Source organism: Trachypithecus francoisi, unplaced genomic scaffold (genome assembly GCF_009764315.1).
Source record: "Trachypithecus francoisi isolate TF-2019V2 unplaced genomic scaffold, Tfra_2.0 Lachesis_group0, whole genome shotgun sequence".
Lineage (NCBI taxonomy): Eukaryota > Metazoa > Chordata > Mammalia > Primates > Cercopithecidae > Trachypithecus > Trachypithecus francoisi.
In genome coordinates, this window is record NW_022681453.1 from 20,510,518 (window position 1) to 20,525,216 (window position 14,699).

The 14,699-nt window shown below is 41.3% G+C and overlaps 1 protein-coding gene across 35 annotated transcripts in view; it reads right to left on the bottom strand.

The window, feature by feature from the left end:
• The window catches only part of PBRM1 (polybromo 1), a 152,136-nt gene that overhangs the window by 42,205 nt on the left and 95,232 nt on the right, over positions 1-14,699 (bottom strand). For 32 of the 35 annotated variants that reach the window (XM_033210031.1, XM_033210036.1, XM_033210035.1 and 29 more), the window contains 3 exons: positions 3,320-3,505; positions 1,925-2,082; positions 937-1,200 (listed from right to left, as the gene is read on the bottom strand). In XM_033210031.1, coding sequence (XP_033065922.1) covers positions 937-1,200; positions 1,925-2,082; positions 3,320-3,505 — 608 coding nt within the window. The remainder of the gene's footprint in view (positions 1-936; positions 1,201-1,924; positions 2,083-3,319; positions 3,506-14,699) is intronic. The other 3 variants (XM_033210004.1, XM_033210043.1, XM_033210048.1) reach the window with 1 other exon arrangement.

Below are 14,699 nucleotides of genomic sequence, written 5' to 3' on the forward strand. Positions count from 1 at the left end.
TAGCAGAAATGTATAGTCTTTACATTTCTTTCACATTTTATTGATTGACTGATTGATTGAGATAGAGTTTTGCTCTTGCTGCCCAGGCTGGAGTGCAATAGCAGGATCTCGGCTCACTGCAACTTCCACCTCCTGGGTTCAAGCGATTCTCCTGCCTCAGCCTCCTGAGTAGTTAGGTTTACAGGCGCCCACCACCACATCGAGCTAATTTTTTGTATTTTTAGTAGAGACAGGGTTTCACCATGTTGGCCAGGCTGGTCTCAAACTCCTGACCTCAGGTAATCCACCGACCTCGGCCTCCCAAAGTGCTGGGATTACAGGTGTGAGCTACAGTACCTGGCCTTCTTCCACATTTTGTGCCAGAGTTTAACCCCTTTCTTTTCCCGTTATTAGATAGTTGGCAGTTTATCTAATTGGACTTGTCAAATAATTAGCTCTTAGATTTACTCTAAATTTTTTTTTTTTGAGACAGAGTCCCACTCTTGCTCAGGCTGGAGTGCAGTGGCATGGTCTCAGCTCACTGTAGCCTCCGCCTCTTGGGTTCATGCCGTTCTCCTGCCTCAGCCTCCCAGGCAGCTGGTATTACAGGCACGCACCACCACACCCAGCTACTTTTTGCATTTTTAGTAGAGATGGGGTTTCACCATGTTGGTCAGGCTGGTCTCGAACTCCTGACCTCCTGATCTGCCCACCTTGGCCTCCCAAAATACTGGGATTACAGGTGTGAACCAATGGCACCTGGCCTGATTTACTTTTAAATTGTAATGTACAGTTTTGAAAGTGTAAATTTCTTTCTGTTACAGTTTCCTTCTTTCTGTTTGGCTAAGGTTTTGTGTTGTTGCTCTTTTTCTGAGTTTGAATACTTTATTCATTTATTTTCTGGAATAGCTGTTTTGAGATGTAAAATTTTTTTCTGTGTGGCTATTATCTGCATACCTTTTCCAAGTTAAAACTGTCTTCGGCTCGACTGTCCTCTGAGTTGTCTGTATTCTTCTCATCATCACCTTTATCTGCATTTGCAAATACAGAGGCCACGCGAACCACAGGCAGAGGCACATCCCGAGGGACAAACCTAACTGAACTGATGGGCATGGTCCACAGTTTAATTTTCTTAAAAGATTTGGTTTTGGCAGAATACCGTGATTCACAGACAAAAACATCCTCATCTCGGAAGTTTTCTGGGCATAATTTAAAGTATTCCTGGGGGGTGGGGAGGGCATAAGAATAAAATTAAGTGAATTTTCTGAAAACCAATTAAAAAAAAAAAGCAAATAACCAACCAACCTAACAAAAGCTGAACTAATTCGACTTTCTGGCAGTTAACAAAAAATAAAAAATGACCAGAGATTTAGAAATATTTCTTTGGCTACAGAATGGACTTATTAGATACGCACCGTTTAAATTATAAAAACAAATAGTTTCATTTAGCTTACAATTACTCTTTGAAAACATATGATTAGATACGCACCCTTTAAATTATAAAAACAAATAATTCCATTTAGCTTACAATTGCTCTTTGAAAACATATGATCATTTAGTATAACTATAATGTTCCTTAAAGCTTTGAAGAGGGCTTATGTGTGTATATCAGACAGATGCACAAAAAGCACACATTATTACCTAAAAACCAAACTGAAAATTTGTAATGATTATCCTTCAAAAAACACCATACTTAAAAATTAGCCTGGCAATATTAAAACCTTAACCTAATTGCATTACAGCCAAATAGTGTAAGCAGCAACTTGTCTTTCACAACCAAGTTCAGGTTAATTCCTTCCCAAATCTTTACATATAGCTATACAGACACAGCTGAAAAAATAGTTTAAAACAGAGTTCCTAATTTTGTAAATATCAATATTTTCTGTGTTTTAAAATTTTATTCCTAGGGAATGAGTGATACTTTGGGGTTTAATGAGTTTCTTACCTTGACAAACATGACCACACACTTGCCTAGAATTTTACTAACTGGAACTTTGTTGTAATAGTCACTCTTAAAAACTTCTTTTTCTAGAAATTTTCGTGTAGCCAGGTGGAATGTTTCATTTGGTCGGTAAAACCAACAGCCATACAACCATTTTTCACCTCAAAAATGGGGGGTGGGGAAGGGGGAAGAGAAAGAATATCATTGTTAACAGAAATCACTTTTTTTTTTTTTTTTTTTTTTTAAAGGGACTGGGTCTCACAATGTTGCCCAGGCTGTACTTGAATTCCTGGGCCAAAGTGGTCCTCCAACCTCAGCCTCCTGAGTAGCTGGGACTACAAGTATAAGTCACTGTGTCCAGCTCAGAAATCACACATTCTTTGCAAAATTAGGAAATGTACCATCAATCCATTCTGCCATGATCTGAACCTAGCACTGTGCTTATTTTTACAGCTACAGTTTCTTAATATAATTATCCATAGGAGAAATAATACTCTAAAATAATAAAGTGTAATGAGGCCTAAAAAATGCATGCTACTTTTTCCCCCTCATATATATATCCACCCTCAACCTCTTGGGCTCAAGTGATCATCCTGCCTCAGCCTCTCAAGTTGCCTGGACCATAGCAAGTGCGACCATGTCCTGCTAATTTTCTTATTTTTTCTAGAGAAGGGGTCTTGCCATGTTACCCAGGCTCTTCTTCATATTAAAAGCCATATAAAATATATAATGAGGAGGACAGGTGATGAGACCTGTTCCACTGTGCTCTGGTTAGTACATATCTAGAGTTGTGCACTTTAGTAAGGGTATAGATATGCTATTGAAGGACATATTTAGCTCTCTGGTGAAGGAATACAAAAGTATTTCACGTGATAAATAGCTCAAAGAACTGGATTGCCTGGATCACATTTCCACCAACTTTTGGTTTCATTAACTTCTATGCATACTCTACGTCTCAATTTAAAGGCAACTGTTCTAGAAAGCCTTTTTGAAAACAAATGCCAAGCCAAGGCATGTCATTCTATAATAATTTTTTTTGATTATAATCTTCCTTACTGGAGTAGTTTTGCAAGGGAAAAACATGAACTTTTTGTTCTTTTGAATCTCTGTCACTCTACATAAAGGTTGGCTCAAAGTATGTTTTAATAAGTATCAACTGAACGAATGAATTTCAACCAGACTTTAAGAAGCTGTATTTCTTTTGACTCAACTATGACACCTGCCCAATAGGTCCTATGTTTTTCATATGATGGGTGCTTACTTACACTTATTGATATATTGAACAATTATTATGGAAAGGCATAAGATATCTGAGTTAAAATTTTCTTCCCCAAGGAGCAAGGAGAAGTGAAATAGTCATATCTCACTAAACTGTTCTTTGATTTAAAACAAACTTACCAGCTGAATCCTCCCACAGTCTTTCAATACAGACTATATGTGGTTGTAGGTTGGCCTCTGCAGGTTCCACATAGACATAATCTCCAACATGGTACATGCTGTTTTTAAAGCTACAATCCTGGCTGTATGTGCGATGTAAGCCTGAAAGGCCTGCAGCACCAGAGGAATCTTCACTCTTTTCAGCTTCTTAGGTAAAAAAATAAATAAATAAAGGAAAAAGGTACTCCCCAAAGGGATGCTGGAGTCAGATGTAGGATTCAAACAGCACATACTAATAATACATTCAATACATTTAATTCCATTTGCAACATGCGAAGGCAGGAATCAGCAACAGTATGATCTTCACATTCCTAACAGCCTCTACTCAAAACCGTATTTTTGAATTACGACCATCATTAATTTAAATGAATATAGAACTACACAAAGGATGTATAGAATAAAAACATCATCTTACTAATAAATGATCACATGGTCATTTTGGATAATATTGAAAGGCACAAAGAAGTACATATGTCGTTTCAAATCAAGTATTTCTAGAGATAATCTCTGATATACTTCACTTCCACCTTAAGGCTTCTCAATGTGTTTCATTTCACTAACAAGTTATTACACAAATATGACACATTTAACGGAGTCATAGAATTGAAGAAATATAGAATATGTATATTCTACAATAAACTATGTATATATGTATATATATTTAATATATCATGAACACTTGCCCGGACAGGAAATGCTTTTCAAAATGACTTTTATTTTTATTTATTTTTTTCGAGATGGAGTTTCGCTCTTGTTGCCCAGGCTGGAGTGCAGTGGCACAATCTCAGCTCACTGCAACCTCCACCTCCCAGGTTCAAGCGATTCTCCTGCCTCAGCCTCCCGAGTAGCTGGGATTACAGGCATGCACCACCATGTCTGGCTAATTTTGTATTTTTAGTAGAGATGGGGTTTCTTCATGTTGGTCAGGCTGGTCTTGATCTCCCGACCTCAGATCTGCCTGCCTCAGCCTCCCAAAATGGTGCGATTACAGGCGTGAGCCACTGCGCCCAGCCGACTTTTATTTTTGTTAAGTAAAACTTATTAATAGTTCCAGTACAGGCTGGGTGCAGTAGCTCACGCCAGTAATCCCAGCACTTTGGGAGGCCGAGGCAGGTGGATCACTTGAGGTCAAGAGTTCAAGGTCAGCCTGGCCAACATGGTGAAACCCCATCTCTACTAAAAATATAAAAAAATAAGCCGGCATGGTGGTGGGTGCCTGTAGTCCCAGCTACTTGGGAGGTTGAGACAGAAGAATCGCTTAAACCTGGGAGGTGAATGTTGTAGTGAACCAAGACCACGCCACTGCACTCCAGACTGGGTGACAGAGCAAGACTCTGTCTCAAAAAACGAAAAAAAAAAAAAAAGTTCCAGTACAAGCTATCATTTGCAAATATCATAGGGTTTTTATTGAGGATAAAGCTTTGCCCAAATCTTTGATTACTTCCTTAGGTTAATTTCCCATAAATGGAAGAGCTAATAATTAGCATTTTAAATGTTATTTATTTTATTCCTCTGGAAACATTTTTTTTTCTTTTTCTTTTTTTTAGATGGAGTCTCACTCTGTCACCCAGTCTTGAACTCCTGACCTCAAGTGATCCGGCTGCCTTGGCCTCCTAAAGTGCTGGGATTACAGGCGTGAGTCACCGTGCCTGACTATCTAAATTTTAAAATAGTTTTTCTAGTTCTGTGAAGAATGTCATTGGTGATTTGATAGAATTAGCATTGAATCTGTAAATTGTTTTGGGCAGTATGGCCATTTTAATAATATTGATTCTTCCTATCCATGAGCATGGAATGTTTTTTCATTTACTTCTGTCATCTCTGATTTCTTTGGGCAGCGAGTAATTCTCATTGTAGGGATCTTTCACCTCCCTGGTTAGCTGTATTTCTATTTCTAGTATTTTATTCTTTTTGTGGCAGTCGTGAATGAGAACGTGTTCCTGATCTGGCTCGTGGCTTGGCTGCTATTGGTACAAGAATGATAGTGATTTTTGTACACTGATTGTGTATCCTGATACTTTGCTGAAGTTTATCAGCTGAAGGAGCTTTTGGGCTGAGACTACGGGTTTATTAGATATAGAATTATGTCATCTGCAAACAGATGTAGTTTGACTTCCCCTCTTCCTATTTGAATGCCCTTTATTTCTCTCTCTTACCTGACTGCCCTGGCCAGGACTTCCAATACTATGTTGAATAGGAGTGGTGGGAGACAGCATTCTTCTCTTGTATGAGTTTTCAAAGGGAATGTTTCCAGCTTTTGGTCATTTCAGTATGATGTTGGGTGGCTTTGTAATAGATGGCTCTTATTATTTAGAGGTATGTTCTTTAATTTAATACCTAGTTTATCTAGAGTTTTTAACATGTCAAAAGCCTTTTCTACATCTATTGAAATAACGTAGTTTTTGTCTTTAGTTCTTTTTTTTTTGAGATGGAGTCTCACTTTTGTCTCCCAGGCAGGAGTGCAGCGGCACAATCTCAGCTCACTGCAATCCCCACCTCCCAAGTTCAAGCAATTCTCCTGCTTCAGTCTCCTGAGTAGCTGGGATTACAAGGTGCCCACCACCATGCTTGGCTAATTTTTGTATTTTGAGTAGAGATGGGGTTTCACCATCTTGGCCAGGCTGGTCTTGAACTCCTGACCTCGTGATCCACCCGCCTCGGCCTCCCAAGGTGTTGGGATTACAGGCGTGAGCCATCACGCCCGGCCTTTTTTTTTTTTTTTTGATACAGTCTTGCTCTGATGCCCAGGCCGGAATGCAGTGGCACCATCTTGGCTCACAGCAACCTCTGCCTCCCAGGTTCAAGAAATTCTCCTGCCTCAGCCTCCCAAGTAGCAGGGATTACAAGTGCCCACTACCGTGCCAGGCTAATTTTTGTATTTTGAGTAGAGATGGGGTTTCACCACCTTGGCCAGGCTGGTCTTGAACTCCTGACCTCATGATCCACCCGCCTCGGCCTCCCATGGTGTTGGGATTACAGGCGTGAGCCACCACACCTGGCCATTTTTTTTTTTTTTTTTTGATACAGTCTTGCTCTGATGCCTAGGCCGGAATGCAGTGGCACCATCTTGGCTCACTGCAACCTCTGCCTCCCAGGTTCAAGAAATTCTCCTGCCTCAGCCTCCCAAGTAGCAGGATTACAAGTGCCCACTACCGTGCCAGGCTAATTTTTGTATTTTGAGTAGAGATGGGGTTTCACCATCTTGGCCAAGCTGGTCTTGAACTCCTGACCTTATGATCCACCCACCTCGGCCTCCCAAGGTACTGGGATTACAGGCGTGAGCCACCACACCAGGGTTTTCTTTTCTTTTTTTTTTTTTTTTTGAGATAGAGTCTTGCTCTGCCACCCAGGCTGGAGTGCAGTGGTGCGATCTTGGCTCACTGCAGTCTCTGCCTCCTGGGTTCAAGTGATCCTCCTGCCTCGGCCTCTCAAATAGCTAGGAATACAAGTGCGCACCACCACACCTGGCTAATTTTTGTAGTGACAGGGTTTCACCATGTTGGTCAGGTTGGTCTTGAACTCCTGACCTCAGGTGATCCACCCATCTCGGCCTACCAAAGTGCTGGGATTATAGGCATGAGCCACCATACCTGGCCATCTTTAGTTCTTTTAATGTGATGAATTCACATTTACTGATTTGCATATGCTGAACCAACCTTGCATCCCAGGGATAAAGCCTACTTAACCACGGTGGATTAGCTACTTGATGGGCTGCTGGATTTGGTTTGCTAGTTATTTTCTTAAGGATTTCTGCATTAATGAACATCAAGGATATTGCCTAAAGTTTTTCTGTTGTCTCTGCCAGGTTTTGGTATCAAGATGCTGAGCTGGCCTCAAAGAACGAGCTGGGGAGGAGTCCCTCCTCCTCAGTTGTTTGGAACAGTTTCAGTAGAAATGGTACCAGCTCTTCTTTGTACATCTGGTAGAATCTGGCTGTGAATTCACCTGGTCCTGGGCCTTTTTTGGTTGCTAGGCTATACATTACTAATTCAATCTCAGAGCTTGTTATTGGCCTGTTCAGGGATTCAATTTCCTCCTGGTTTCAGCCTTGGGAGGGTGTATGTGTTCAGGAATTTATCTGTTTCTTCTAGATTTTCTAGTTTGTGTGCACAGAGGTGTTCATAGTAGTATCTCCTGGTTATTTTTATTTCTGAGGGGTCAGTGGCAATATCCGTTTTGTTATTTTTAATTGTGTTTACTTGGATTTTCTCTCTTTTTCATTAGTCTAGCTAGCGGACCATCTTACTAACTTTTTCAAAAACCCAACTCCTAGATTTGTTAATCTTTTGAATGGTTTTCCTGTCTCAGTCTCCTTCAGTTCAGCTCTGATTCTGATTATTTCTTTTTTTCTGCTAGCTTTGGGACTGGTTTGCTCTTGCTTTTCTAGTTCTTTCTGTTACAAAGTTGGGTTGTTAATGTGAGATCTTTCTAGCTTTTTTAGAAAAAACAAAAAAACAAAAAACAAGAGTCTAGCTCTGTCACCCAGGCTGCAGTGCGCTGGCATAATCTCGGCTCACTGCCACCTCCACCTCCTGGGTTCAGGTGATTCTTGTGCCTCAGCCTTCCTAATAGCTGGGACTACAGGCATACACTGCCATATCTGGCCAAATTCTGCATTTTTAGTAGAGAAGAGGTTTTGCCATGTTGGCTAGGGTAGTCCCAAACTCCTAGCCTCAGGCAATCCATTCTCCTTGGCCTCCCAAAGTGCTTGGGTTACAGGCATGAGCCACCGTGCCCGGTCACTGACCTACCTTTTTGATGTGGGTGTTTAGTGTGATAAATTTCCCTCTTAACACTGTCTTAGCTGTGTCCCAGAGATTCTGGTATGTTGTGTCTTTGTTTTTGTTCGTTTCAAAGAACTTCTTGATATCTACTTTAATTTCATTATTTTCCCAAAAGTCATCCAGGAGTAGGTTGGTTAATTTCCATATAATTTTATGGTTTTGAGTGATTTTCTTAGTCTTGATTTCTATTTTTATTGTGCTGTGGTCCAAGATAGTGGTTGGTATAATTTTCCTTCTTTTGCATTTTCTGAGGATTGTTTTATGTCCAATTATGTGGTTGATATTAGAGTATGTGCCATGTGGTAATGAGAAGAATGCATATTCTCTTCATCTTCGGGTGGAGAGTTCCCTAGATGTCTATCAGGTACATTTGGCCCAGTGTTATGTTCAGGTCCGGAATATCATTGTTAATTTTCTGCTCTGATAGTCTAATACTGTCAGTTGGGTGTTAAAGTCTCCCAGTATTACGTGGGAGTTTTAAGAGATGAGGTGAGGTCCTACTGTGTTACTCAGGCTGGTCTTGAAGGCCTAGGCTCAAGCAATCCTCCTGCCTTGCCTCCCACAGTGCTAGGATTACAGGCATGAGCCACTGTACCCAGGCCTTTTTCTTTTTTTATTATGTGGGAGTGTAAGTCTCTCTGAAGGTCTCTAAGAACCTGCTTTACGAGTCTGGGTGCTCCTGTTTTGTGTGCATATATTATTTAGGATAAGTCTTCTTGTTGAATTGAACCCTTTACCATTATGTAATGCCCTTTGTCTTTTTTGGTCTTTGTTCTTTAAAGTCTGTTTTGTCTGAAATTACATTACAACCCTTGCTTTTTTCTGTTTTCCGTTTGCTTGGTAGATTTTTCTCCGTCCCTTTATTTTGAGCTTATGGGTGTCATTATGGGTCTCATGGGAAGAGAGATGAGCTCTTGAAGACAGCATCCCATTAGATCTTGCTTGTTTATCCAGCTTGCCACTCTGTTTCTTTCAATTGGGGCATTTAGCCCATTTACATTCAAGGTCAGTATTGATATGTGTGGATCTGATCTTGTCATTATGTTGTTAGCTGGAAGCAATCTTGTTTGTGTGGTTGCTTTACAGTGTCATTGGTCGATATACTTAAGTGTGTTTTTGTAGTGTCTGGTAACAGTCTTTCCTTTTCATATTTAGTGCTTCTTTTGGGAGCTACTGCAAGGTAGGTCTGGTGGTAAAAAAATTCCCTCAGCATCTGCTTGAGGAAAACGGACTCTATTTCTCCTCTGCTTATGAAGTTTGGTTTGGCCGGATAGAAATTACTGGTTGGAATTTCTTTTCCTTAAGAATGTTGAAAACAGGCCCCCTATCTCTTCTTGGCTTGCAGGGTTTGTGCTGACAGGGCCACAGTTAGTCTTCTGGGCTTCCCTTTGAAGGTGACCTGTCATTTTTTTCTTTCTTTCTGACCTTGGAGAATCTGATGATTATGTGTCTTGGAGAAGATCTTGTTAAGTATTTTGTGGGGATTCTCTGAGTTTCCTGAATTGCAATGTTGGAGGAAAGAAGGCACTCTGGCTTTTGAATAGTTAGAGTTCTTGTGCTGGTTCTTTCTCATCTTTGTGGGCTAATGTTCCTTCAATCTTTAAAGTTGCTATCCTTTGGCTATTTTTTTTTTTTCATTCTTTTATCCTATTTGATGACTTTGGGTGTTTGATTGTGGTATAAGATGGGTTCAGTTGATGGGCTTAGTTTCTAGAGGATTTCAGGGGGCCAAGGCTCAGCTCAGGACTCCTAGACTGTGTGCTCCAACTCTGGGGAACTGGTATCAGGCCCTGGCTTTTGGATAAAAGCCATTTTAACTGGGATGAGATGATATCTCATTGTTTTTTTTTTTTTTTTTTTTTTTGAGGCGGAGTCTCGCTCTGTCGCCCGGGCTGGAGTGCAGTGGCCGAATCTCAGCTCACTGCAAGCTCTGCCTCCTGGGTTTATGCCATTCTCCTGCCTCAGCCTCCCGAGTAGCTGGGACTACAGGCGCCCGCCACCTCGCCCGGCTAGTTTTTGTATTTTTAGTAGAGACGGGGTTTCACTGTGTTAGCCAGGATGGTCTCGATCTCCTGACCTCGTGATCCGCCCGTCTCGGCCTCCCAAAGTGCTGGGATTACAGGCTTGAGCCATCGCGCCCGGCCATCTCATTGTTTTTTCTGATGATCAGTGATGTTCAGCACCTTTTCATATACCTGTTTGCCATTTGTATGTCTCCTTTTGGCAAATGTATATTCAGGTCTTTTGCCCACTTTTTAACTGGATTATTAGATTTTCTCTTAAGGAGTTGCTTGAGTTCCTCATACATTCTTGTTACTAATCCATTGTGAGATGGGTAGTTTGCAGATAGTTTTCTCCCATTCTGTGGGTTGTCCCTTCACTTTGTCTCCTTTGCTGTGCAGAGGCTTTTTAACTTGATGTAATCCTATTTATCTACTTTTGTTTTGGTTGCCTGTGCCTGCTGGGTATTACTCAAGAAATCTTTGCCTAGTCCAGTTTTATTCTAGTAGCTTCATAGTTTCAGGTATTAGATTTAAGTCTTTAATTCATTCTGATTTTTGTATAAGGCAAGAGACAGGGGGCTAATTTCATTATTCTGTATACTGATATCTAGTTTTCCCAGCACCATTTATTGAAGAGACCATCCTTTCCCCAATGTATGTTCTTGACACTGTTGTCAAAAATGAGTTCACTGTAGATGTATGGATTTGTTTCTGGGTTCTCTACTCTTTTCCATTGGTCTATATGTCTGTTTTTATGCCAGCACCATGCTGTTTCAGATACTATATAGCTCTGTAATATAAACTGAAGTCAGGTAATGTGATTCCTCCAGTTTTCTTTTGGCTCAAAATAACTTTAGCTATTCTGAGTCTTTTATGGTTCCATATAAATTGTAGGACTGTGGCTGGGCGCGGTGGCTCACGCCTGTAATCCCAGCACTTTGGGAGGCCGAGGTGGGCGGATCATGAGGTCAAGAGATTGAGACCATCCTGGCCAACATGCTGAAACTCCATTTCTACTAAAAATATAAAAATTACCTGGGCTTGGTGGTACGCGCCTGTAGTCCCAGCTACTCGGGGGGCTGAGGCAGGAGAATCGCTTGAACCCGGGAGGCAGAAGTTGCATGAGCTGAGATTGTGCCACTGCACTCCAGCCTGGCGACAAAGCGAGACTCCGTCTCAAAAAAAGAGAAAAGAAATGTATCCTACAGGCCTACTACCTGGCTAGTGTTGCTGATTATTCAGGGTCCAAGGGCTCTTTAGTTAGCAGGTGATGAATTCTACCAAGACTGGGTCCCTCTCTTCAAGTCAGTGTGTTCCCTTCTGGCCCAGGGGCATGTCTAGAAACGCTGCGTGGGAGCTAGGGCCTGGAATGGGTGCCTCAGGACTCTGCCCAGTGCCTTATCCTACTGTGGCTGAGCTGGTATCTAGGTTGCAAGACAAAGACCTCTTTACTCTTCCCTCTCCTCTCCTCAAGGGGAAGGAAGAAGTCTTTTTCAGAGTTGCCCAGGGTTGGGGAGGGGTAGGATTACAGTTGGCACATGCCTGTAATCCCAGCTGTTCAGGAGGCTGACGCAGGAGAATTGCTGGAACCTGGGAGGCAGAGGCAGAGGTTCATTTACGTAGCATGAAAAACAATGGCATTCCTTTTTATGGTGGGATAATATTCCATTGTAAGAATATACCATTTTTTGGGCTTTTGTTATTTTTCATTGACTTATGACACCTGGCTACCCTGCTGGTGTCTCACATGTCATGTGCCCCCTAAGTCCACTGGCTCTGAGCCCATCACAGCACTAGGACTTGCCTACTAGTTGTAGTCCTTGTGGCCTACACGTCCCTTCAAGTTTATTTAGGACTCCAGAGCCCTTTAGCACACAGAGGCAAGGCTTGCTGGAACTCAAATTCTGACAAGTGTACAGTCCACTGGGCTAGACAATTCCCCTCTGATGAGGACTGGCCTGTTTCCTCTGTCCGCATCGGCTGAGTTCCAGTGCAAATCCCACAATCACTGTGCTCTAACTGCCGCAAGCAAAAGGATTCTCTGTGCCACATAGCTGATGCTGGGGTATGGGAGAAGGGTGGTGCCAGCAATTCAAGACTGTGTTTTCTACCCTCTTTCTGTGATACAAAGTTAAAACTAGGTACTGTGATTGTTTACCTGATTTTTGGTTCTCATGAAGGTGCTTTTTTGTGTGTAGATAATTGTTAAATTTGGTGTTCCTGGGGAGGACAATTGGTGGGGGCTTCTATTGGGCCATCTTGCTCTATCTCCTGATTCTTGGTATTATATATATAATTTTTAAAAGTTCTGCCAATTTTGGTGAAAACTGTTATCTAGCAACTGATTAATCAAGTGCGTCATACACAGCAGATCTATAAAGTTCTTGAGAATTTTATACCAGCAGTAACACTATCAGTTTACTGAAAGGGACAGAGAGATTAGAATTTTTTTTGTTTTTTACAGACAGGGTTCACCCAGGTTTCAGAGTAGTGGCACCATCATAGCTCACTACAACCCTGAACTCCTGGGCTCAAATGATGCAGTGATCCTCCTACCTTAGCCTTGTGTGGTGGCACTCGCCTGTAGTTCCAGCTACTAGGGAGAGTCTCACTGTGTCGCCCAGGCTGGAGTGCAGTGGTGCAATCTCCGCTCACTGCAACCTCTGCCTCCCAGGTTCAAGCAATTCCCTTGCCTCAGCCTCCCGAGTAGCTGGGACTATAGGCATGTACCACCACATTCGGCTAATTTTTGTATTTTTAGTCGAGACAGGGTTTCAACTAAAATAAATGTTGGTTAGACTGGTCTCAAACTCCTGACCTCAGGTGATCCACCCGCTTTAGCCTTCCAAAGTGCTGGGATTACAGGCGTGAGCCACTGCGCCCAGTCAGTTATCTTTTTCTTCCTTTATACTGCTGGTATAAAATTCTTAAGAACTTATAGATCTGCTGTGTATGACACAGGGATCTACTTGATTAATCAGTTGCTAGATAACAGTTTTCACCAAAATTGGCAGAACTTTTAAAAATTATATATATAATACCAAGAATTAGGAGATAGAGCAATGTTGTTCTACTTCTGGGAGACTTCTTCAACTTTGTATTCTAATATTTCTCTGAATGGAAAACAACTCATATATAATTAACACACCACGTAATTCACCTATTTAAAGTTCAACGGTTTTTGGTATATTACATTATTAGTTTTTAATAATTGTAGTAAAACATATAATACAAAACAGTTATTCTGACCACTTTAAAATGTACCATTCAGTGGCAATAATTTAGTGTTGTGCAACCATAACCACAAACTATTTTCAAAACTTTTTCATTACACCAAACAGAAACTTTAATCATTAAACAACAATTACCCATTTCTCCACTCTGCAACCTGGCCCCTAGCAACCTCTATTCCACTTTCTGTCCCTATGAATTTGCCAATTCTATATACTTCAAAAAAGTGTAATCAAACAATATTTGTCCTTTTCAGTTTGGCCTACTTCACTTATCATATATCAATTTCACTTATCATATATCAATGTTCATTGACATAGCATGAAAAAGGATGGCATTCCTTTTTACGGTGGGATAATACTCCACCACTTATTGGGCTTTTGTTATTTTTCATTGACATATAATAATCATGTGGCTCATGTCTGCAATCCCAGCACTTTGGGAATCTGAGGAGGGAGGATCCCTTGAGCCCAGGAGTTTGAAACCAGCCTGGGCAACACAGCAAGATCTACTCTTTACAAGTAATTTAAAAAATTAGGCCAGGTGCAGTGGCTCACGCCTGTAATCCAAGCACTTTGGGAGGCGGAAGCAGACAGATCACCTGAGGTCAGGAGTTACAGACCAGCCTGGCCAACATGGCAACGCCCCGTCTCTGCTAAAAATACAAAAATCAGCTGGGTGTGGTGGTGTATGCCTATAATCCCAGCCAGGCAGGAGAACTGCTGGAACCTGGGAGGCAGAGACTGCAGTGAGCTGAGATCACACCAATGCACTCCAGCCTGGACAACAGAGCGAGACTACATCTCAAAAAAAAAAAAAAAAAGGCAGGTGTGGCACATGCCTCTAGTCTCAACTACTCAGGAGACTGAGGCAAGAGACTCGCTTGAGCTCAGGAGGTTGAGGGTGTAGTGAGCCATGATCGTGCTACTGCACTCTAACCTGGGTGACAGAATGAGACCCCATCACACACACAAAAAATGCACATATTTATGGAGTACAGTGTGATATTTCAAAAACATGGACACAATATATAACAATCAAGTCAGGGTAATTAGTATATTCATAATCGCAAGCATTTATCATTTCTTTATGTTGAAAAGACTCAAAATCCACTCTTCTAGCTATTTGAAAACATAAAATAAATTGTTAACTATAGTCAGTCTGTAGTGCTATTGAACACTAGTAATTTATTCTTCCTATCTAACTATAAACATATAGATGGTCAATAGGCATATGATAAAATGCTCAACATAACTATAAACGTCAGGGAAATGCAAATCAAATTTAAAAAAAAATTTTACTGTCAGCCAGGCATGGTGGCTC